This window comes from Sapajus apella, unplaced genomic scaffold, assembly GCF_009761245.1.
Source record: "Sapajus apella isolate SASKATOON/1434 unplaced genomic scaffold, GSC_monkey_1.0 scaffold1, whole genome shotgun sequence".
Taxonomy (NCBI): domain Eukaryota; kingdom Metazoa; phylum Chordata; class Mammalia; order Primates; family Cebidae; genus Sapajus; species Sapajus apella.
This window is the reverse complement of record NW_022436941.1, coordinates 62,908,035-62,931,844: the sequence shown is the minus strand read 5'-3', so window position 1 is coordinate 62,931,844 and position 23,810 is coordinate 62,908,035. Positions and strand designations below refer to the sequence as shown.

Here is a 23,810-nt window from a genome sequence, read left to right as displayed (position 1 = left end):
TTTTTTCCTATTCTTAGGCTTCATATAAATGAAATCATATAATGCATACTTTTCCACAAAGCATGATATTTTTGAGACTCATCCATGCTGTTGTATCAGTAATATGTTCCTTTTCATTGTTGTATAGTTTTCCATTGTATGAGCATTCCACAACTTGTTTCTCCATTCACCTATTGATGAACAACAGGAGATTTTTCAGTTTTGGTCTCATGAGTAAGGCTGATACGGACATTTGAGTACAAATCCTTTTGTGGACGTATGTTTTCATTTCTCTTGGGTAAATATCTAGAAGCAGAATTGCCAGGTCATACATAAATATGTATGTATACATATACACATAAGCATCTATATAATTTTAGAAGACACTGGCAAACTCTTAAAAGAAATTCTATCATTTTGTGCTCCCACCAACATCGATGAGCATTTCAGTTGCTCCAAATCTCTATAGCACTTAGTCCTATAGTCTCTTTAATATTAGCTATTCTAATGGAGACTTTTTTTGGGTACTTTCTTGTCAGTTTAATTTGCCTTCCCTGATGACTAATATTGTTAAACACCTTTTTATGTGCTTATTGGTTATTTTTAGCTCTTCATTTGTTAGGTGTCCTTTCAAAGGTTTTGATCATTTTTTTCTTTTTTCTTTTTTTTTTTAGTTTCAAGATATTTTTATCTGAGGAAAATATAATCATGTATGTAGTACACTCCCCCAAAATAAATAAATAAACTCTCCTGGAACTAATAAGTAAATTTAGCAAGTTTGGAGGATACAAGGCCAATGTACGAGAATCAATTGTTTTTCTATGTATCAGCAACAAGAAATTAGAAAGTAAAAATTTTTAAATGATTATATCATTAAAAATCTAAACTACTTAGGGATAAATTTAAATAAAATAAATCTAAGCCTTATACACTAGAGATTGATAAAATACTACCGAGAGAAATTAAAATATGTATATCAATGAAGGAATAAATAATGTCCTTGTATTAAATTTAATGTTGATAAGATGTCAGTTTCCCCTAAGTTCATCTGTAGATTTGACCACTCCCAATCAAAACCCCTGCAGGCTATTTTGTAGAAATTGGCAAGCTGGCTTGAAAATTTATATTGAAGTAAAAAGCACCTAGAATTAATAGAAAAAAGAAGTTGAAAAAGAAGAACAAGGTTGGATCACTCACACTGATTTCAAGACTTAGAATAAAGCTGTAATAATTAAGTCAATGTGGTACTAGTGAAAAATAGATACATAGATAAATGGAACAAAGTAGACCAGAAATAGACCTGCACACATATAACCAGTTGATTTTTGGCCAAATCATCTTGATGTTATGTTTGGGTTAATGAGCATATTCTTCATTTTAATATTGAAATCATGTTAACTTAGTGAGAGAATGCAGAAATAGTGGTATTAAAATTAATGACAAGCTTGCCTATCACAATCCAATAATCAGTGGCCCTGATTTACCAATGGGTTGAGAGAAAATGAGCCACTTTTGCAAATTGCAAAGATCTAATTTGTAAATTGCCTTTCCCAGAGTACAAGTCTGTAGGTGGCCCCCAAAGAATTATTAACTATTCACAATAGTTTTTAGTAGTAATTGACTAATTAAACAAACAATTGGTTCCCATATTTGTTTTAACCAGACTTAACGACTAAATATACTGGACTTCAAATGCAGAAGACAGGTTAAAAGGGAGCACTAATTTTACTCTTGGGAAAGCTACACTAAAATGATTTGTGTCTTATTTCTCAAAGTAGCCATTTGCCATTGATTTTACCCATGAGGCAGGCGTATAAATGCCAAAAGAAAGGACAAACAGTACCTTCTGAATTCAATTTTGTGATAGAAATGAGGGTCAGAAATAAAATTATGAGGACCTTTGGGGAACACAGCAATATAGGATGAGAGGGAGTTGGAGAAATGGCTTGCATGGTCATCTCTGCCCTCTCTGAGGAATGTCTCCCTCCATATTTCTTTGGTCTTTCGAAAGATTTTGCTTTCATTTATTTAAGGGTAGGATTCTTATATATGGTGTTCTCATGACTCAGTTGAAGTAATAGACAAGAACACTTTGCAAAGGTTGACATGCTTTATACATTTAAGGTGTTATTGTGCTTCTGAAAGTATAACAAAGACTGTAAAAAGGTGGTTATCTACTGAAAATCCTTTGGTGGTAGTAGGACTTTAAAAAAATCTTTATTTCCCATCAAATAACCACTGTGAACAGTTTGGTACAATTTTTTTCCCATCACAGCTTATAAAACAAAAACCCTCATTACAGGGTTATAATAAGGAGTTTCTTTTCCCCAGTTCTTTGGGTCTGGCCCAAGGACTGGGTCAGCAGCTGTTTTGCAAAAACTGGCCACTCCCCTTCCCCCTTTTCATAGTCTCTGCCCAATTGGCCAGCAAATTAATAAGGCTTCATGTCATCCAGTCTTTTAGTTAGAAATTAGAAAGTAAAGTCTCATAAAAAATGTTTAGGAGTTGATGGTATGTGGAGTCCAGTTTAAGAACTCCATGTTCTTTTCAAGCAGAGCTGCTTCACTGTTTCTAGCTTTCCCCACTGATGAGTGAAACGTGGCCTTGTGATCCCATGGCCTTGCTGTCTTCTTCTTTGTACTCTGATGTCCCCGTTAAGGACACTGAAGGCCAACCTCTAATCTTACTTCCTGGTAAATAAATGGTGTACATGGCCAGGATGAAACTCTAAATAGCTCAGTGCTATGGAATTGAGCGCCAAGCTAACTAACATGAGAGTCCTTGGAGGAAGAAAAGAGTGAAGAGCACAGGGGTTAAGTCGGTTGACTTCTGGTTTAAAGAATTGGCATTGCATGCTTCCTGCCCTTGTAAGGCATGGCATGTTTAAAAACCAACTGGCGTTGTGGAACCTAATCCCCGTTCTTTCACAAACTAGCCAAGAGGGCAATGGTAGATTAGGTAGCTTCTGAATTGGGGGCTTCTTTCATTCATCACGGGGATAGTAATGTGTGTGTTGTGCCTATCTCTGGGTGTTATTCTGAAAATTGTATGCACTAATAAATGTGATGGGGTTTTATAAAATATAATACACTAAGAATTCTTTTAAGGATGATTCCTTTTGACCCAGTCACTCTGCAGAAGGAAAAAAAGCCAAGTGTTTTCGAAAGCAGAGGTCAAAGCTATAGGTTTACTCCTACTTGCTCAGCCCTTTACCCAACTCGTTCAGCATGTGTCTGTCAAGAAAATATCTACAGAACCACTCTTCTCTCACCTTGTAGGACCAAATGGTGATAAGAGATGGTATGAACAATAGCTTCATATCCAAAACAACCCATTTGCCCTGCTTCAGGACCCAACCCCGACTCCGGCAGACTCTCGGATTTCCCAGACTTGCTTTGGAGTTAACAGGATTCACAAGGGACAGAGACTATTGTCTATGGGAGCATTTGTATATGTGTGTGGTGAGGGGAACATATATGTATATGTGTCTTTGCGGTGGGGAAGGGACACAGCAAGAGTGCCTTGTGGGGGTCAGAAATTACCCAGGCAAAGTGGCTCTGGGAAGGAAGAGGGAGAGCTTTGGGGATATCTGCCTCTCTCTCGCCACATTCATGAGGTTTGATATTGGCACTTGTAACTGACTACAAGCCAGTCTCCTGGGCCCACAAGAGGTCAAAATAGTGGTATACTGACAAATGCTTAACTTCCTTGGTGGGAGAAAGAGTACTAAATAAAGCCCTGATTTACAGTGTTTGCCAAATTCTCTGGTGTAAATGCTCCCACCATGTCCGAGTTCAAGCTACCAGTGTGATATCACTGAACGTGGAGTTGGAAAGAGATGTGCAGTCACACACGACATATAATAGTCCCACCGTACAAATCTTGGAGACAAATATCTTCAAGTGCACGGGTAAGAGAAAGCGTAATAAAATAATTAGGAAGTGATGGGGTTTAAGTATTGATTACTTTTGTTTTAAATATAATGTATTTAATTGCTTGCCTCTATGATTTAATTTTTAAAAATGATAGTGTCTCACAACCACCTTGCAAAATTCCTGAAATTTTCACACTTAGCTCTCATGAACCCGTATAGGACAGCTCCAGCATAGCACTGGGTCCAAAGGAAAAGAAGAAAATGCTGAATGTGTGGGCGGAACATCTAACCTCTATGCACGTACAAGGCTCCTGCCTATTTCATCTTCTCCCCTGCCATGATCAGTGCCCTAAAATAGATCTAAGGCAGATAATACGGCTTCTCTAACCAACAACTGCAACAGCAACAACAACAACAAAACAAAAATCCTTCTCCCTGCTGGCATAAAATTTCCCTTGTACCTCATGGGCTAAACCATATCCATCTAGCAGATAGATCTTGGAAGGATTATAGGAAGGGTGAGTTTTGAGGAATAAGAAAGATAAGAGCTTGGTCAGGCATGGTGACTCACTCCGTAATCCCAGCACTTTGGGAGGCCAAGACAAGTGGATTGCTTGAGGTCAGGAGTTCAAGACCAGCCTGGCCAACATGGCAAAACCCTGTCTCTACTAAAAATACAAAACTTAGCCAAACGTGGTGGTGCATGCCTATAATCCAGCTACTTGGGTGGCTGAGGCAGGAGAATCACTTGAACCCAGGAGGTGGAGGTTGCAGTGAGCCGGGATGGCAAGTGAGACTGCCTCAAAAAAAAGAAAGATAAGAGCTTGGATGGTATGAAAATAGACAAGACACTATCATAGAAGGTTCTGGAAGCCAGCTGTGGCATTTGGGTGCTCAGTGCTCAGGTTGAGGAGAAGCAGAAAAAATGATGGAAGGAAACTCCCTGTGCTTCACAATTCTGCCCTGGGCTGGGACTGGTACAGTTCTTGAAGAACACTATTTCCTCATGAGCTTCTTTTGGTAAAGAAAAAAAAAACCTTCTGTGGTTATAGAAACACGTCTTCTAAAATAGGTCTCCCAGAATTCAGGCCACAGGGTCATCTTCAGTACCATAATGGGACACAAAATGAGAAGGGCCTGAGGTCTATGCGTTACTAAATCCTGCCCCAGTGAGTACACACAGAGAGGAAAATGACCAAATGCCATTTCAGTCCATTACCAACCCAATCTGCTGCTCCCTGAGTGGAAGCAGAGTTAGAAATCTCATTCTAAAAATAACACTGTGATCTGTGGCCTGGAATAATCACGCCTATCTCAGGCCAGGCTAAAGCGCGTGCACGTGTGCAAGTGTGTGTAGGGTAGGGTGAGAAAATGAGCACTCCCTTGTGTATATATGCAACAGTCATTTCTTTTCTATCTTTATGTATTTTTCTAGGCAGCAGATGCAACTCTGGAATTGGGGAAGAGGGCAGGAAAAGAACCTGCGCTGCTGAGCACCTACCAGGACTTGTCAGGGCCCAGCCACCCTGTGAAGCACCTCCCGTCGGTTATCCCACACCATGCTCGCAAAGCTCTGAGGTAGGCAACCTTATTGCAGAGAGAGGCTGAGTAACAAGCCCAAAGTCAAACAGCCAGGAAGAGACAGAACTGCATTAAAATTATCTACTGGATCCCAAAGGCCACTCTCTTCCCTACATTAATTACTGTCACATCCTTCCCCAGCAGACTGGAGTTGGCCACAGAAGTTGGATCATCTCTATCCCTGTATACACAGAACCACATTGGTCCCCAGCACGAAGTAGGCTTCACAGATATTTGTTGAATGTAATGATTTCAAAACAAAAATTTAACATCTGAAATTTTGCCCGGCGGCATGTGAATTGGGAAGAGTCTCCACAACTACTCTCCTAGATCTAGTGACATGGCCCCGAGTGTGAAGATGTAAAACCAGGTCATGGCAGGCACTCATTCCTGTACTGCATTAACAGGTATTGGTGTATTCATCAGTGTCGCCCTGCCTGTCAACACTCCTCAGCATTCTTTGAAGTCAGATGCCCCCTTTTTTTTTTTTTTTTTTTTTTTTGTTGTTGTTGTTGTTATTGCAAATGTTTTTCTTACTGCCCTGGGACCTTGCCTGAGTCATTTACTCCCCGTCTACACCAACCAGACCCCCCGCCCCCATAGAGATGCCTCTGTCACTAAGTGATTTACTGCTTTCATTCAACTTCTGTAACTCTTCCCCTCCCGTAGGCACCACATGTATATCAGCAAATCAATGAAAGCCAAAGACTCTAAGGTCAGATGCCCCTTAATGATAAAGATGTGTTGGGTTGTGCACCAGACCATGTCTATTTTTGGTTTTGGGGCACTGAGGTGCTTAACACTTTGAGAAAAACCCAAGAGGAAATAGCTAGATTTACAAAGAAAGAACTTGGTGGGGAGTGTTTGCATTACAAAATTATTTACCACAGGGCTTGTTTAAATAGTTCCAAATTTAGATTGTGTATAAAATATGAATCAACACAGCCTGGCTGATTCGCACAGCACTTTTCAGGGCACGTTGATGTTGAGGGCACAGTGGAATCCTTCCACACCTGCTCCTTCCTGTGCAAGGGGGCATGAAGCTCTCCCCTCCTGCATCCTCTCCAGGAAGAGAAGCGTCCCCTCAATGTATGCTCAGGAAGTCTGGTGAAGAGACAAGCTGGCTGCTCCTGAGCAGGAACATTTGAGTGGAAAAATAGAGACTTGGGGAAATTGAAGGGATGAGGAGAATGGATTGTGACATCTGCCAGGAATGTCACCTGAAACCCAGAAAACACCCAGCCCATGGAATGAGGCCCACCCTTTGGGACTGTGTGCCCAGGGCACCTGGAGAATCTGGAGGGAGAAACAGTCCCCACAGCGCAGAGCCCCCACCCATTTACACTAGCTGGCTTCTACCACACAAGGGGTAACGTGAGCCAAATGTTTGATGATGAGGAAGTGAAGTGGAATGTGAAAATCCTCACTGCTGACGTCAAGCTAGCCTTTCATTTTATTTATACCCATGACACTGTGACACAGGATCTAATTTTCCATTGTATTTTTTTCTCTGTTGGGAACCAAGCGATGACAAGTGAGTTTGTGCCTGAGCCTGGAAAACAATATTTTAAGTTTGAAGACAGGGACAATACAAGAGTCTGTCTGTCTCTATCCTGCCCCTCTCCCCTTGAATTACTAAATTAACTATGGAACAGGACAAAGGAGTAACACTCCGACAGGGCACGGCAGCCCGAGAAGTCAGAGCTGGAAGCATCCAGTTGCCCGCTCTTCACTGTGTCAGGCCGTTCCTTCCTGGCACGGGCGCTGGAGGGAGGCCAGGGAGCAGCGAGGCTGCATGGCAGCCCTGGCACAGAGCCCCGGCTGCCGTCTGGGCATGAAACTGGGCTCTGGCACCAGGAGCATGGTTCCAGCTCCCTGACCCAGAACTGCCTGTGCAGGGGCCGCTCTGCCACTTGTGCCCTGGCGGGACCCCACTCCTCCTGCCCCTCTGAGGCAGGGCAGATTCAGGAGCAGAGCTGTATCTGGATGGAATGGCAGGAACAAGTCAGGGTTGCTGGGGCAAAGGCAAATCATATCCCCTGTGCAGAAGCAACCTTTAGGGATGTGCTGTGATTGGGGAGAGAATGGCATGTGTGTTCAGCAAGTGACAGAGTGGCCTTTCCACAGCTCCTTGCTCTGCTGACAGACTAGTGGGTTTGGCTCCATCAACAGTCTCCCTCCATTACTCCCCATGGCTTCAAGTCCAGACACAGTGTCTCTAATGTGGGTGCCTCCCCCAATTCTGAAATGAAAGCTCCGCCTGGTCCCTGCAGACCTGCCATGGTTTCAGTAGGGCCTCTTGTCACCAGCTTTGCAATCATGTTTTTCAGCCTCTAATTCCAGAGAAATCTCGACTTCCTTGTACTCAGGTCAGAAGACATTTGCTATTCAGGATTCTGATGCAGAGGTCTGATAAGAGAGGCCTCAGGCCTTATGAGTTAGTAAAACCAACAGAGTCTGGAGCTTGAAAAAAATCCAAGAAGCACAAGACAGCCACACCCTGAGAGGTGGCACAGTGCCAGCTCCTATCACATGAAATCTTCCAGGATATTTAGACATGGTGTCAGTGAGTTTTCATTACTTTGGTGGTTGCGTTTGGTTTTGTTTGCTTGCTTTTGGAAACAAAGGTTTCCAGGAGCACCAACACAGTCGGCCCTGTGTTCTATTGATAAGATGAGAGAGCATAACAGCAGGGGCAGAGTTCAGCTTTGGGAGGTGGGGGCTAGGAAGCCTCTCTGCGGAGGTAGAGTTCACGTAAAGCCAAGAACGGTGCTTCTCACATTTTAACCCACATCACAGCCACCTGGAGGGTTTGTTAAAGCAGGTTTCAAGGTCTCACTCCCAATGTCTGAGGTGAGCCCCAAGAATTTGTGTCTCCAAATTCCAAGTGACACTGCTATTTGGACAAGTGAGGCTGCTATTTGGAAACCGCACTTGAAGAACTACTGGCCTAAAGGGCAAGTAGGAAGTAGCCAGAAAAAGAGCGTAGGGGAGAAGGTGAGAGCAGACAGCAGCAGGAGCACGCGCGAACACCCGGACTGAGGAGTTCGGTAGCTGCAGGGAATGGCAAGATCAGCATGTCTGCGAATTGGCAGCCCTGTGGCTTGCGGTAATGTGAGAGATACACCTGACCTCATCCTCGTCCTGAATCTCACTCCAACGAAGCCACCTCCAGTTGTAGTGTGTCCAAGAATGCTTCCACTGACCCCTGGTGATGTTGTGCTGCAGCATGGAGTGATAAAACTGTGCTGACCGCATGGATAGTGTGAGTGCTGAAAGTGATTAGGTTTGCAAAGGGCTGAGTGCAGAGTAAATGCTCACTGCACTGTAGCTTCCTCTCCTTCCTGACTTGAAACACCGCTCTATCTCAAGTTCCCTATTTTATCTATTATACGAGGACATGTTCCTGAATTGGTGCCAAAGTGCTGTCCTGCACCTGCAAGCAAAAAGGGTTAATGTGGAGGTCACCCTGGTACCTGAACTGGGATCTTGTTGAGTAAATGGCTATAGCTAAGAAAATTGGATACCATTTCCTAAGAGCAGTTTTGTGCATGTATGTGTTTTCCTCCGTCATACCCGATTGATAAATGTCACAGAGTTTTAAACCAACGGAAGCATGGGTTAGGTGTTTGGAGCGAGAGTGCGCAATTGGCTTTAGACCATTTCCTTTCAGACTGCATTTAAAGAGCATGTACTTTGTGCCAGGTGCTATGTTAAGTTTGGGAAGACAAAAGTGAACAAGACTGGGTCCCTTCTCCTAAGGAGCTCATGGTCTCACTGGAAGCTGGACACATAGTTAACCACAGAGCCGTGGGTTAAAAGCCACAAAAAAGTCTATACAGAGGGCAAGAAAAGCTCAGGAGGGGGAGCAGGTCTGTCTGAGGACATCAGAGAAGGTCACAGTTAGAAAGTGACATCTGAGCCAAGACTGGAAAGGAAACTTCTAGACAATAAGCAGGACTGAGGATAAATGAACACATCTCCTTTAAGAACTTTCTTGTTATTGTTTTAAGCTCTGAACTAAATCATCGTTATGAGTTTCTAGGAGATACATGGCCACATGGTGTTGAATTTGATTTAAAATATTGCATAAGCCGATATATATAGAAACACATATGGAAACAATCTGAAAATATTTCTCCTTAAATATAGTGCCATTTGCTTTTACGAATTTGCTATTTCTAGATAAATATGTGAAATATGGTTTGGTCTTCTGCGACTCAGAAGAAATTATGTCACTGTCCTAAGAAAAAATGTTTGGTTGCTAATTCATTCATTCAGTCAGTCAACAAACATTTAGTTTGAAATTTCAATTTTTAAAGCACTGCAATAGTCCATCAGGATAAACAAAAAAATGTGAGACATTGTCCTGACGTCAGGACTCTTCAAAGCTTGGGAGTGAGAAAAACACCTGAACACAATTCTAACACAGATCGGCAGTACATGATCTGGGTGAGTACAAACAAAATGCTCCAAGTATCTAGAGGAAAACAAGCATTTTCTGATTGAAATAATCATAGAAAGCTTGATCATTTGCGAAGGAGAATCCATTTGCATAGTTCTTGTCGCATGGAAAGGGATTGAACTTAACAGAAACAAGCTTTGGGGAGATATTCTAGGCAGATGGAAGTTTGTGAACAAAACCGATGGGAAACCTGAGGTCACTTGGAAATGGCACTTTGTCCTATTTAGGTGTGTGACTTGGGACAGACCTGAAATAGATGGATGTCCGTCTCACAGCATAGTTTGAACTTCATTCCACCGGCTGTGGCTTCTTGGAATTTGAAATGCCAAGCATTTGTCACTTGGTTCCTTGTACACTTGTTTCAGTTGTCACCTCAGGCTTGACCTTAATGCTGGCATAATTCTGTCCAGCCCATAGGAGAATTTTAAAAATATCGGTCTGTGTATGCTGGGAGTGGTAAAATCACAATGCAGCTCTAAAGGCCACAGACTAAAAGTTGATCCTTTTCTTCAGGAATTTATGATTCCACATCTGGAGGTGGCAAGAGATAGGTTTTGTGTCCAAGTCCCTTGAGGAAACAGGTGAAGGCTTATTTACACAGGTGTGGGCAGGGTTAAAAAATGGTGCAGCGTCTGTGGGTTTGTGAGAGCCAAGAAGCTGTTTCCACCCCTAGGCAGGTGGTAATGGGGCAGAGGATGAAGCCGACATTGGAATTTGGAAAGACTTCTGGGTTGTCATGGAGGGATGCAGCGCCAGCCCCTGCTTCCCATCCTGTGCTGGTGCCTTTCATTGGCTGAACCTGACTGACTGGAGGCCAGGGGGCCAGGGACCCCTGATGAATTCCCCATAGGTCGGACTCCTAGGGCACACAAGGGGAAAATGATAGAGATGATCTGGAGGGGCAGACACAGCCTATCCAGCACAATCCTTTCTAGCTTTAGTATCTCTATGATGCCAAAACAACCCAAACTACAGTCAGCCCTCATTTGACAAGTATGTTCTAAACACCCAACTTGTTCTGAGCAATTTATTTATTAAGAAAAAAAAGATAGGGGATCGACTGGATGGATAGATGAATACGTGAATGGTGAAGGAGTCTCTAACTGAGACAATTCACAAAATAGTAACTCAACTAGACTGCAAGCTTGGTGAACACAGGGACTGGGCTGGGTTTGTTCATCGTTGACTCCTTAGTGGCCGGCACTGTGCCTGAACCTTAGTAGACCCACAATAAACATTTGTCTGAATAACTTGACTGATAAAACATCAAGAGCACCAAACAACATACAATATGCAATTGGAAGTCTTACGACAGGAGAAGTCAAAGTTAGCGTAAGGAGCTAACATTCTTGGACCTAGGAGAAGCAGATGATGACAGTGTTTGTTATTCTGCTCCTAGTAACTTTTAGACCAGAGCTTCTAAGCACCTCTCAGGGAAAAAAGAACATCTGATGGTGATGGAGAAATAACTGTCCCTCAATCATAACTTGTCGCTTTAAAAGAGCAACATTATAACACTTGCATCTGAACCTCAATTAATTCATCTATTTATCCAGTGAAAATTTATTGAGTACTGATTTTGTGCTTGGAGATTCAGAAATAAGACAGAAACAGCCTCAGCCCTGAAGGCGCTTAGTCTGGTCCGAACTAAAGATAAGACATTAGGAAATACCAGTACCAATGCTGACTAGGGGGAACACAGGCTGCTGTGGGAGCAACAGGAAACCTGGCAGAGGCAGTGGGTGTCGGAGTAGGCGAGTTGAGCATGGAAGGACTTTTCCACTCATTTACTTGTTTCTGTCTTCCATTCCTCCACCAGCCATTCGCCCCTCCACCATCATTACCCAAAAAGTATGTAAGTAAATGGTTTGTAATGCACATTTCTTTGATTTGGATATATGTTACACCAGAGTGCCATAACCCAGCCGATAAATATGTATATAGGGTAGAGTCCCATTAGCTAATCAGTGAATGCATGTAGAGGTGGTCCTATCAGCCAGTCAGTGAACACACGTGGAGGGTATGCTCCTTCCTTCAGAGTTTTTGGCAGAGAAAGAGAACAAGAGGTCAGGAAGCACAAAGTGGGTGTCTAGGTTGGACGGAGGAGCCAACAGGTACAGGAGTAGAGGCTGGAGATCCTGTAGACAAATCTGACTGAGGATGTTTTGGAGGATTAGTACTATTTACCTTTGACTCTTTGCAAACAAATGGAAAGTATGTGAGGAGGTTTATTTGTGCCTGTTTGTTTTTTGGCCTCTAACAACTGACTGTTGAGTAGAGATCTCAGAAAGTTACTGACCTGCATGGTCTATATTAACACTGATTCATATGACTTATGAAGGTGGTTGTTGGCTGATTTAAAAATATTGGCAATTTTGTTACAAAATTGCTTCATTCCCAGAGGTTTTGTTATTCAGGATAGTCATGTATTTAACTTGAATATTATGACTAGTAATGGGAGGAAAAAGCAATTTGGGAAGAAGAAACAAAGGGGAAGATAAAGAATAGCATGTGAGTCAAAATGGAAGGGCGAATATTTCCTAATTTATCTATATTGCCCTCTTTTTAAAATGTAAAGCCTACAAGAGTTGTGAGAATTTGCTGAAAATACATTTTAATTGTTAGTTACATTTGGGAAATTGAAGTCCTTGTTAATTTACTCCGTTTCTCTCCCCATCTCATTGTTCACAGGAAAGAAAAATGCTTCTAGCTCTAGAAAGTGTAACCAGGTTAAATGTTTGTGTGTTTGTGGGGTGGGGGATGAGTGGAGCATGCATTTTATTTTCTATAAGAGCAGAAGTAATATTCTTACAGAAACATTACTTATAGAAGCAGTTTTTAAGGCATTTTGACTTTTAGTGAATTTCTTTACTGTTAGCACATTCTGTCCTTGGCCTGGAAGAGTTATGCTGGGACCAACCACTGGCCTGAGAGCTGATTCTCTTACCTTCCGGCCATCTGCCTAAGTCTCCTTTGTCCTACTCTCTGTTCAACCCTTAAAGGTCAGTAGTCTGCTTTGAAGCTTAGTCTTTAGGTCCCTTTCTCAGAGCGTCCTCTCTTACCTATATACTGATGCTGACTGAATTTTCAGCTGTCACCCAAGCACTTCCCTTCACTTGCAGACCTGTGTTTCCTCTTATCTATTAGACATCCTTCCTGGGTGTCAACACACTCAAAACTTCTCCCTATCAGTGCTTGTTCTTGCCCACCCTGTCTCTGTTTTATGGGAGGTACCAGCCTCCCCACTCACAGCCACTGAGTCATCCACTCACATCCAATGTATATAATCAGTTACCAAGTCCTAGTGTACCCCTGAATGCCTTTTGTATTCTTGCATTTTTTTCCCATCCCCAAAGCCACTGCTTCATCAGCTCTTTCTGGATTATTATTGTTACTGATTATCTCTCTCTCCTCCACTGGTCTTCACTCTATGCTTCTCTCAACCACTGGGTTTTCATTTATACTGTACACATCTCCATGTCTATTCCTTGTGTCAGAGCTTTTAGGGGCTCTCCGTTTTCTAGCTCTTTATATCAGTAAACAAGTCATTGAAACAGCTTCATTCTCTCTGTGCAGGTTTTCCTCCTATGGCATGGGCCTCAGCTCCCTGGCCTCTGCTGGCATCTCCTTTGCTGCATGACCTTGAAGTTGGCAAGCCCAGAGTATGGTTCTCCACCCTCTTCTCCTTTCTGATGGCACCCTCCTCCCCACCACCATAGGTGACCTCATCCAGCCCCACCGCTCACAGTAGCATCTATACACTAATGACTCCCAAATTTATGGCTGTAGCCCTGACCTGTCTACTGAGCTCAGACGCATAGATCCAGCTGTCTCTTTGACATCTTCACTTGGGTGTCTAATAGATATTTTTATTTCGCAAGGCCAAAGCAGAACTCTTGATTTTCTACCCAGTCTTTTCCTGCTCCTTTCTCATATCTCAGAGAATGGTACTACTGCCCACCCATCAGCTTAGGTCAAAAACCTATGGGTTATCTTGTTTTTTTCTTTCTCCTTGCTCCGCTCCCCACATCCAACCCATCACAGGTCCTGTCAGCTTTGCATTCCAAATTCATGCAGCCTGAACCTGACCCTTTCTATCCATCTCCACTGCCTTCTCCCTAGTAACCCCCATCTCTCACGTGGATGGCTCCAACATCCTCCGGCCTTGCCAGCTTCCATCCTTCATCCCTAGAATTGATTCTCCACACAGGCATCAGAGGGATTCTCAAAGAGCAAATTATATTGTGTTTCTTCCCTGCTTAAAATTCTCCCAAGGCTTCCTCCCTGGGCTGGACTCTTGTTGTTTCCTTGAACTCCTCAAGCTTTTTCCTGCCTTAAGGATTTTGCATTTGCAGTTCCCTTCCCTGGAATCCTATTCTCTTCAGATCTTTCCATTCCCAGCTCTTTCGGGATAATACATGTGCCGGTTTAAATGTCCCCTCCCAAGGAAGCCTTCTTTGACTTCCCAAACGAAAGTAGATTCTACCTCAGCTTCTCTCTATTACAGTAAGTTGTTTTACTATCTTCAGATCATGATACAATTATCATTTCCTTTTCTTGTTAACTGTCTCTCTTCCTCCACTAGAATGTAAGCATCATGACAAGTATGGATTCATCTTACAAATTTATCTTACAGATCTATCCTCAGCACCTAAAATAATTCTTGGCATATAGTAGTTGCTCAAAAATATTTGTTGAGTGAATGAATGAATATATAATTGCATAGATTTGCCTCTGTGATAAAATACCTCACCACCAATTTATATATATGCATGTATATAAATGTGTGTTTGTGTGTGTGTGTATGTGTACCCGTATGTATATATGGGCACGCACACACACACACACATATATGTTAGCTTGTTAGCACCCTCAACATCTTCAATCTTTGAAGAAGAAAAACCAAGAACATGCTCAAGGGAACCTAAATGGTGCACCCCATTTATTTTAACCTCATCAGTGGAACCAGAATGGGGTTATCAATAGATAACTGCTGCTCTTCCAGCCCTGAATGGTCTGGCTTCTATTTATTTCTTCTTAGAAAACTATTTTCTTCTTTTCCCATATCTTTGCTTGTTGAGTTATAACCTGGAAGAGGGTAGATTCCACTGTTCATCCGGGGTGACCAGAAACCGACTGGCCACCAGCCACGTGAAAGCCACCTCACTCCCATGCATATTCCAACAACTAGACACTCAGCACCATAGGCAAAGCTGTGAATGGGGCTAGGTTGGTTTTGCTGCCCTTTTCCATCACCCGAGCACTGTCTACTCTTCCTAAGGAAGCAGTGTAGGAAGAAGAGGGTGATCAACAGAGTCTTACCAAGGTTTTAGAGGCACGAAGAGTTACTGCAAAACAGAAACATTTACAGTTTTTAAACTTAAGGATGGAGCAATGCTGAAGCAATTAAAAAAACACACACACTTTAAGGACATTTCAAGCCCTGTCAAATGTGGGTGGAAGAGATATTCATGGGCATGAGCAGGAGGAGGGTGGATTCTTTGGCACATCTCAGTTGGATGATGTCATGCTGGCTACTACCTACTCTCCTGGCTTGGTCCGTAGGGAGAGGACAGGGACCCACACTGAGCCTGTTTCCCTCCTGGCAGTAAGGGTGCAAAGGGATAGACAGAGAGCAGTGATACAATAATGGAAGTGGTGGCTGGTTGATATGGAGAAGAAGGGAGAAGAAGGAAAGCAGATGGGCACCATTTGAATCAGGAGAGTTGTCAGTAGCATGAACCACTAGGAATCAGATTTGGTAGGGAGATGATGCTTTACGGTTCAGAAGCTTTCATTGTGTGTTACTGATGGAACTCACACTTGGAGTTGTCCAGGAGGCCTTGGGGAGCTTGAGAGCAGAGCTTCTGCATGCAGTTTTAGATACCCCAGCCCCACCCCCAGCTAGACTTGGAATTCTGTGCCTTTGGTTTCTTTTTTCTTTTCCTTCCTTCCTTCCTTCCTTTCCTTTGCTTCATTTCTCTTTCCTTCTCTTTCTTCCTCCTGTCCCTTCTCTTTCTTTCTCCTTCCTTTTTCTCCTTCCCTTCTTCTTTCTTCCTCTTTTAAAATATTTTACCACTCCATAGTCTCTTCAAGGTGCATGGTAGGTGATAAATATCCAGTGGGTTAAGTGTTGTGCTTTATTTTGCTGTATGATAGTAGGAGTGGAGGGAAAAAAAAAACACGTTTAAACATGAGGCATCCAAAGACACTTAAAACCTAACAAATACAGTATCCCCCTATTATTCACAAGGGATGATCCAGGACTTCCAGTGGCTGCCTGGAGCCACAGATGGTACTGAACCCTATGTATACTATGCTTTTTCCCATATGTACATACCTATGATAAAGTTTAATTTGTATATTAGGCACAGTAAGAGATTGACAGTAATAACTAATAACAAAATAAAACAATTATAACAACAGGTTGTAATAAAAGTTATGTGAATGCGGTCTCTAGCTCTCTCAAAATATCTTAGCGTACTGAAGGTCTTAGTGACCTCAACATACGATTTTTTTTTCTTTCCTCATTAAGTCAAGAACTTTTACCTTTTCACTTAAAGGAAGCACATTACAGCTTCACTTTGGTATATAGAATTGCCAGCATCACTACTCTTGCACTTTGGGGCCATAATTAAGTAAAATAAGGGTCCCTTGAACACCAGCACTGGGATACCACAACAGTAAAACTGATAGCCAGGGTGCCGACTCAGTGACTCACGGGGATGTGGTGGAGGTAGTGGATATAGCATGGAGACACTGGACAAAGGGGCAATTCATGTTCTGGGCAGGATGGAAGCAGGACACCTCTGGATGTTATCAGAATGGTATGTAATTTACAACTTATGAATGCTTTGTTCTGGAATTTTTCCATTTAATATTTTTGGACCACTGTTGACTGTGGGTCACTGAATTGCAAAAACTTAAACTGTGGATAAGTGGGGACTACTGTAAGTGCAAACCATCAGGACTCAGGCTAGTGGCTTTAAGATACTGTCAATTTTTATGCTGTATCTCAGGAAAAAATAAGACAACCTTCCAGTTGCCACAGACATGTACTGTGAGCAGACATCCTCTTAGTACTTCTTAACTGGCTCTTCTGGAAAATCCTCACACTCTCATCAGTGAATAGTATGGCTTTTCTTTTTCTTTTTAGATAGTGAGAAGAGAATTCAGAGGATTTGGTGCCTTTATCCTTCCTCATCATCTCTTTGTTGGTGTTTCTCTCTTTTTTTGTTTTAACTAATTTATTTTTCTTTCAGAGAACATGTATTTTTAACCTGGGTCACTGTAACCTGAGTTTTTCAAACTGTCCTTCAACCTGTTGAGTTTTTTTCGCATGAGACTTTAAGTTCTTCTTTTGCCTTGCTTTACTTTCCACATTTCTCAACCTGAACTTGATACTTTACCTTCTGATTTCTTTGCTGTGCTGCTTTTCCTTGTCTACCCAGGACTAAAAAGACTAGGAGTGTGAAATAATTGATCATGCGGTTAATTTAAATCACCTTAGCCCTCTACCTAACCCCCTTTGCCTCACTTTTCCTTCCGTGGAAGGACAAAGTATATTTGTTGCTGTTGCTACATAAGGACAATTTCAGTGGTTTACAACAACACATATTTATTATTTCACAGTTTCTGTGGGTCGGAGCCTGGGCATGGCTTTACTAGATCCTCTGTTTTGGGATTATTCTGAAAGTGGCAATCAATATGTCAGCTGGGGCTGCAGTTGCATCTCAAGGCTCAGTTAGGGAAGGTTCACTTTCAGGCTCCCCTGATTGTTGGCAGAATTTACCTCCTTTCAGTTTGTTAGACCGAGGGCCTCAGTTTCTTACTGGCTCTTGAACAGAGGCACCCTCAGCTCCCTGCCAGGTGGGCCTCCCCAATATGGCTGCATGCTTTATCAAAGCCGGCCAGAGAAAGCCTCTCCTAGCAAAACTGTATAACCTGATCTATGAAGTGACATTTGGTCACCTTTGCCATGTTCCATGGGTGGGCAGCGAGTCAGGTCACAAGTTCTGCACACACTCAGGGGCATGGACACCAGGGGATGGGGATCATCATGTGTCATCTTAAAGTTTGTCCACACATTGAGGAATGCTTTTGTAAAAAAATGCTTGGACTCCTAGAAAAAAATGGTGAATCCCATACTCATACTGCATTCATGTCTTTTTGTAGGCCTTTATGGCTAATGTTAAAATAATAATTTTTCAGGCCTGGTGCGGTGGCTCATGCCTGTAATCCCAGCACTTTGGGAGGCTGAAGTGGGCAGATCACCTGAGGTTGGGAGTTTGAGACCAGCCTGACCAACAAGGAGAAACCCTGTCTCTACTAAAAATATAAAAATTAGCCAGGCAGGTGCCTGTAATCCCAGCTACTCAGGAGGCTGAGGCAGGAGAATCCCTTGAACCCAGGAGGCTGAGGTGTGGTGAGCCAAGATCGCCCCATTGCACTCCAGCCGGGGCAACAAGAGCAAAACTCCATCTCAAAAATAAATAAATAAAATAAAATAATAATTTTTCCTCTTGTTTTTTTTTTTTTCCCCTTGTCCTATGAATTAGGTTTTCTTTCTAAAAATGACTTGTTTTTCTTTTCTGCCGTTAGAAATCTCATCAGCCTCTCTGGTTGAGAAAGTCAGCAGGAACAGATTGTTTCTCCTCTTGGTTTTGAATGGACTGACTCACCACTGTGGGCAGCTGAGAAAGGAAAGGCCTTGCAAATGCTCTCTAGGTCTTTGTTGGAAATCCCTCTGCCCCAGAGGAGCCAGGTATGGGCCAGGCGTGGTAATAGCCACAAGCAAGATGCCAGGACCATTTAAGGCTGAGACATTTAATTAGGCACAATGTATTACTTTCTCAAAGTGTGTGGCAGCTTCATAGTATCTGCTTAGACATTTAGTGATTCCAGCTACCTACACAGATTGGCGGGGAATCAGGTGGGGGGCGGTTCTAGAAGCCTAGCTGCACCTTTGGTTTGATCCGTGTTTGACTCATGTTTGTAAATTGTCTCTACAATAAAGACTGAGGGATAACTTCAGCCCCTAATAGATTTTTTAAAGGTCTCCTTATGTTGCTCAGGCGGTATCAAATTAAATCCTTCCGCCTTGGCCTCTCAAAGTGTGGGGATTACAGGCCTGAGCCACTGCGCCCAGGAGATGTTATTTCCATATTCATTCTTTTACTTGGAGGAAAAACTGTTTTTATTACATATGATGTGTTATATATATAAGGACCAATATCTCTAACTTGAAAATCTCTTTAAAATCATAGTGTATATGATCATGAATGGAGGGATGCAAGCAAATCTGATCTTTCAGCTTTTTCCTGGGGGTAAAGGCCCAACGAGAGGAAAGTGGAGACCGGTAAAGGGGGTGTTAGGAACCCGAATCCTGAGTCCCAAGAAAGTCTCCAGGTTCAGCAGCTTCAGCGAGGCTGAACTTCCCTCGAGGTGCCAGGCAGGCATTGCCCGGAGCAGAGTTGCTCAGCAGGCTCAAAGTAGGGGTTCCTCACCCCGGGAGGGGCGCTAGGACCCAGGCACCCGCCGGCCTGGAGACGCGTCTGGAAAGTGAAGGCGCGCAGAACCTCAGGCTCGCCGCAAGAGTCCCACAGAGCGACCAGACCCTTCACGTGGGCACGAGACCCGGGGAGCGGGGTGCAGGGTGCGCCAGGCCGGTGCCCTCTGTGCCGGGCTGCGGCGCCGGACACGGGCACCACCGGGGCGCCCAGCTGCTGCCCGCCGCCGGCATGGACCAGCTACGCTGCCCGCCGAGCGCGCACCAGGTGAGTCCCCAGCGTGGGGTCGGCTGCCTCCTCGCATCTGGGCACCCACCTGGCCGCTGGGCAAGCCCGGGTGCGCAGGCACAAGCCCAGAGCCCGCTCCAGGGTCCCCTTTCAGACACTCCAGTGCCAGGGTGCCTTTTTTTCTTTTCTTTTCGTCTTTAGTCTCTGCGTGTCCTAGAGCCAACTCCCTCCTTCCTTCCCAGGCGGGAAGCACCTCGAGTGTCTAGTGTAACCGTCTCGTTTATCATTCCCAATAATAATTGACCACAGACAGCCGCCGTTGGCATCTACCTGGCACTTGGCCTCATTGGCAGAGCTTCCCTGCAGGAGTCCGACCTGTTTCTCTGTTGGGCCGGCTCCGCGGGCTCCTGTTGCGCCTGTTGTTTCCCACGCTTCCCTGGCGCGGGCCGCTGGGGTCCCTGCTTTCCTCCTCGAGCTTCCAGTGGCTGCGAAGCTGCCTCGCCACTCGGGTAGTGAGTCGCAGCCCCAGCCTGGGGGGTGTGTGTGTGTGTGTGCGTGTGTGTGTGTGTGTGTGTGTGTGTGCACGCGCGCTTCAATGCCTGTCTCTGGTGCTCGGGACTCCAGACTGGGGCACCCACCCCTAACCCCACGTCCATCCCCACCTTTGCACTCAGTTCTAGGGGCAGCATTCCCTGGGTGAATAGACAGAGAGTAGACTAAACCACCCGCCTCATCCCCTGGGGGAGGGATGTGTGGAGGTGGAGGGAAGCAAAGGGAGAGGTGGAACGTGTGTATAAAGAAGGGTCTCATGCCTCGGGGTCGCAGGAAAGTGCCCGGGAAAACAGTCTGTGGTGTAGGGAGGGAAGGATCTCACATAGAAACAGTCTGTGGCTTAGTGCAAGGGGGAAGCTGTGCAGGCGGCGCCGCCACTTTGAACTTGGGGGCGTTCTGCTAGGCGTTCAGAGTATCCTCTGAAATGCAACTAGTTAACAGGATCAAGTAGCTGTGCTCCTGTGGACTCTAGGGAGAGGTCAGGGTTGCAACAGTCTTTACAAAGGCTTGGCTAGGAGCCTTGAACCGTCCACAGCCTCCTCTATACCCACAAGAGTAGCTGTGCCTATCCATTCTGCTTCCTGCTCAATCTGACACCGGTTTACTGTCGTCAGGTTACCAGCTCCAGAAAAACACTGCTGGCAGCGAGGTGTGAGTTACTAGGACTGTAAGACCCCTGCAGTTGAGCGGTGGTTATTTGGCCAGGCAGACTTCCCTGGACTGTCGGGAGGTCAGGGTAGCTGGAGGCGTGCTGGCTCTTATAGTTACAGGCGCTTCTGTCTGAATCTGAAGTTGGACGTGCGGTGATAACCTACAAGAGATGCTTCCTCTAAACTGTGTGTTGGGAGATTATCAACAAAAACATTTACACAGGGTCCCTGGGGGAGGTGAGGGCCAGAGGACCCACCCTCTCAGATTTTATAACCCTGGGCAGCAGTTGGCTTTGCCAGTTCTGTTTGACTGCCCTCTTGACCTTGAATAAGTTATTTTAACTTTGTAGAGGTTCAGTTTTCCAAGAAGCAAAAACAGAAGAATGACAATTCATCAGCAGTGGAAAGAGCATAGATTGGGAGGCCAGGGAGTTGGATTCCAAGCTCCAGCGATGCTACTGACCAGTTGTTAAACTCTGGGCAAGCCGCACAAACCCGTCCTGGCCTCAGCTGCCAGGAAGGCTCAGAGCCTTTAATTCTGGATTCCACTCTGGCAGTAATCTGCCAGACTTAGCCTACAAGTGTTCACTAGTTCTTTGCAGTCTTGCTACAGATTGTATTTGCTGCCAAAGAGCATTTAGGACGGAAGAGATACTAGATCAGTGGGTGAATTGAATTTTAATTCCAATCTGTTTATAGGGCTACACAAATCATTCAGGCTTAAAGATCGGTGGAAATGAGCCTGATTGGTTTAGTTAATGCTTAGAATGCACTGGGAAGGATCTCACATAGAAAGTCCTGGTAAAGTTTGAGCTTGGCTATATAATCCTAGAAGACATCTTTTCTGTGCATTTGAAAGACTCTAGCCACAACCTCCCTGTTGTGAGTAGAGGGGAAGTCCCAGACTGACCCCTCAATAGAAGAGGGCCCAGTGTCTTACAGAGCTCATGGAGGCCCCTTACATCACACCTGATAAGCAACTGACTTACCTGGAATGACTCAGTTAGTACCAACTTCTCAGAAAAGTAGATTATCAGTTTGGTAATGAAATGGTGAAACTGTCTTTAAAAGTTGTATTAAATATTGGATGCCTAATATTGCCAGAGCTTATTGAGGTAAGCACTGCTTTTTTTTTTTTTAACTTTATATACACATCTTATTTTTATTTATGGAGAATTAGTTAACAAACACATTTTAAACTCAGTATGTTACATGTTTGCTTTTTTCTTCTTTTTTTTAAACTGCTCTTTAGCTTTTTTTTTTTTTAATTGCACTTTAGGTTCTGGGATACATGTGCAGATCATGCAGGATTGTTGCATAGGTACATACATGGCAAGGTGGTTTGTTGCCTTCATCCTCCCATCACCTATATCTGATATTTCTCCCTTGTTATCCCTCCCCACCCTCCCCACCCCTGCTGTCCCTCCCCTAGTCCCCCCACTGACCGAAGTGTGTGATGCTACCCTCCCTGTGTCCATGTGTTCTAATTGTTCAACACCCACCTATGAGTGATGACATGTGGTGTTTGGTTTTCTGTTCTTGTGTCAGTTTGTTGAGAATGATGGTTTCCAGATTCATCCATGTCCCTATGAAGGACATGAACTCATCATTTTTTATGGCTGCGTAGTATTCTATCACAGTATATATATGCCACATTTTCTTTATCCAGTCTATCGATGATGGACATTTGGGTTGGTTCCAGGTCTTTGCTATTGTAAACAGTGCTGCAATGAACATATGTGTGCATGTGTCTTTGTAATAGAACAGTTTATAATTCTTTGGGTATATACCCAGTAATGGGATTGCTGGATTGCTTTTTAGCTTTTTAATTTAGCTTCAGGAAGGGAAATAAGCAGGATGATGATTTTTTAAATTAGATAATTATTGTAAGAGATTTAAAAGCCATGAAGAACCTTGTTTCTTCAGGTTTTCAGAGACAAATATCATCACAATGGTGAATTTTTTTAAAGTACTTACTATGTGCTAGGCATTGGACTAAGTACTTCATGTACACACTCTGATGTAATCCTGTCAATATCTTCTGTGGGATGTGCTATTACTATCATTATTTTGAGACAGAGTCTCACTCTGTCACCCAGGCTGGAATGCAGTGGCACAATCTCAGCTCAATGCAACTTCCGCCTCCCGGGTTCAAGTGATTCTCCTGCCTTAGACTCCTGAGTAGCTGGGGCTACAGGTGCACACCACCATGCCCAGCTAACTTTTGCATTTTTGGTAGAGACAGGGGTTCAGTATGTTGGCCAGGCTTGTCTCGAACTCCTGACCTCAAGTGATCTGCCTGCCTTGGCCTCCCAAAGTGCTAAGATTACAGGCGTGAGCCACTGCACCTGGCTGCTATTATTTCTTTCAGTTTTACAGGTGAGGGAACTGAAACTTCTTGTCTGAGATCACACAGCTAGTGGGTGGTGGAGCTGAACCAGCCAGCTGGGTATATTTACAATGATCTAAGTGACATGCAAGAAGGAAGAAAAGGGGAGGGTGAAAAGTACCTACTAAGTGTCAGATGCTTTTTACACCTCAGTGCATAGAGATTAAAAAATCTTTTATGAGTGATAATTTTCTTTTTTCTACTTGGATTTTCTTGCTTTTATCAATATGACCTGGGTGTCTTTTCATGTCAGCAAAGGGATTAGCCCCTTTATTTTTAACTATGTAGACTTGAGTGCAGATGAGTAAACCATCATTTATTCAACCAATCCCTGTAAATAGGCATTTGGATTATTTCTGTTTTTACAGTCACATACAGAACTTGTGAAAGATCACACAGTGGATCCATTTATTTATGTATTTCTGCATACCTGTTTAGATATTTTTGGTGAATGTGTTCCTAGGGGTGGAATCACTGTGTGAAAGACCGTGGTTACTATTTAAATATGTACTTTTTTCTTTCTTTCTTTCTTTCTTTCTTTCTTTCTTTCTTTCTTTCTTTCTTTCTTTCTTTCTTTCTTTCT

At 43.6% G+C, this 23,810-nt stretch overlaps 1 protein-coding gene and 1 long non-coding RNA gene across 4 annotated transcripts in view; one reads left to right on the top strand and one right to left on the bottom strand.

Moving 5' to 3' along the window:
* The window catches only part of PDE8B (phosphodiesterase 8B), a 321,825-nt gene that overhangs the window by 45,752 nt on the left and 252,263 nt on the right, over positions 1–23,810 (top strand). The window contains exon 2 of one of the 3 annotated variants that reach the window (XM_032277729.1): positions 5,293–5,431. In XM_032277729.1, coding sequence (XP_032133620.1) covers positions 5,293–5,431 — 139 coding nt within the window. Of the gene's footprint in view, positions 1–5,292; positions 5,432–19,448; positions 19,676–23,810 lie in introns of those variants that run through there. The other 2 variants (XM_032277732.1, XM_032277740.1) reach the window with 2 other exon arrangements.
* Positions 12,673–15,277, bottom strand: LOC116551589. The gene is made up of 3 exons (XR_004269008.1): positions 15,263–15,277; positions 13,079–13,084; positions 12,673–12,751 (listed from the first exon to the last, which is right to left on the bottom strand). It is a non-coding gene; the product is annotated as an uncharacterized LOC116551589 (long non-coding RNA).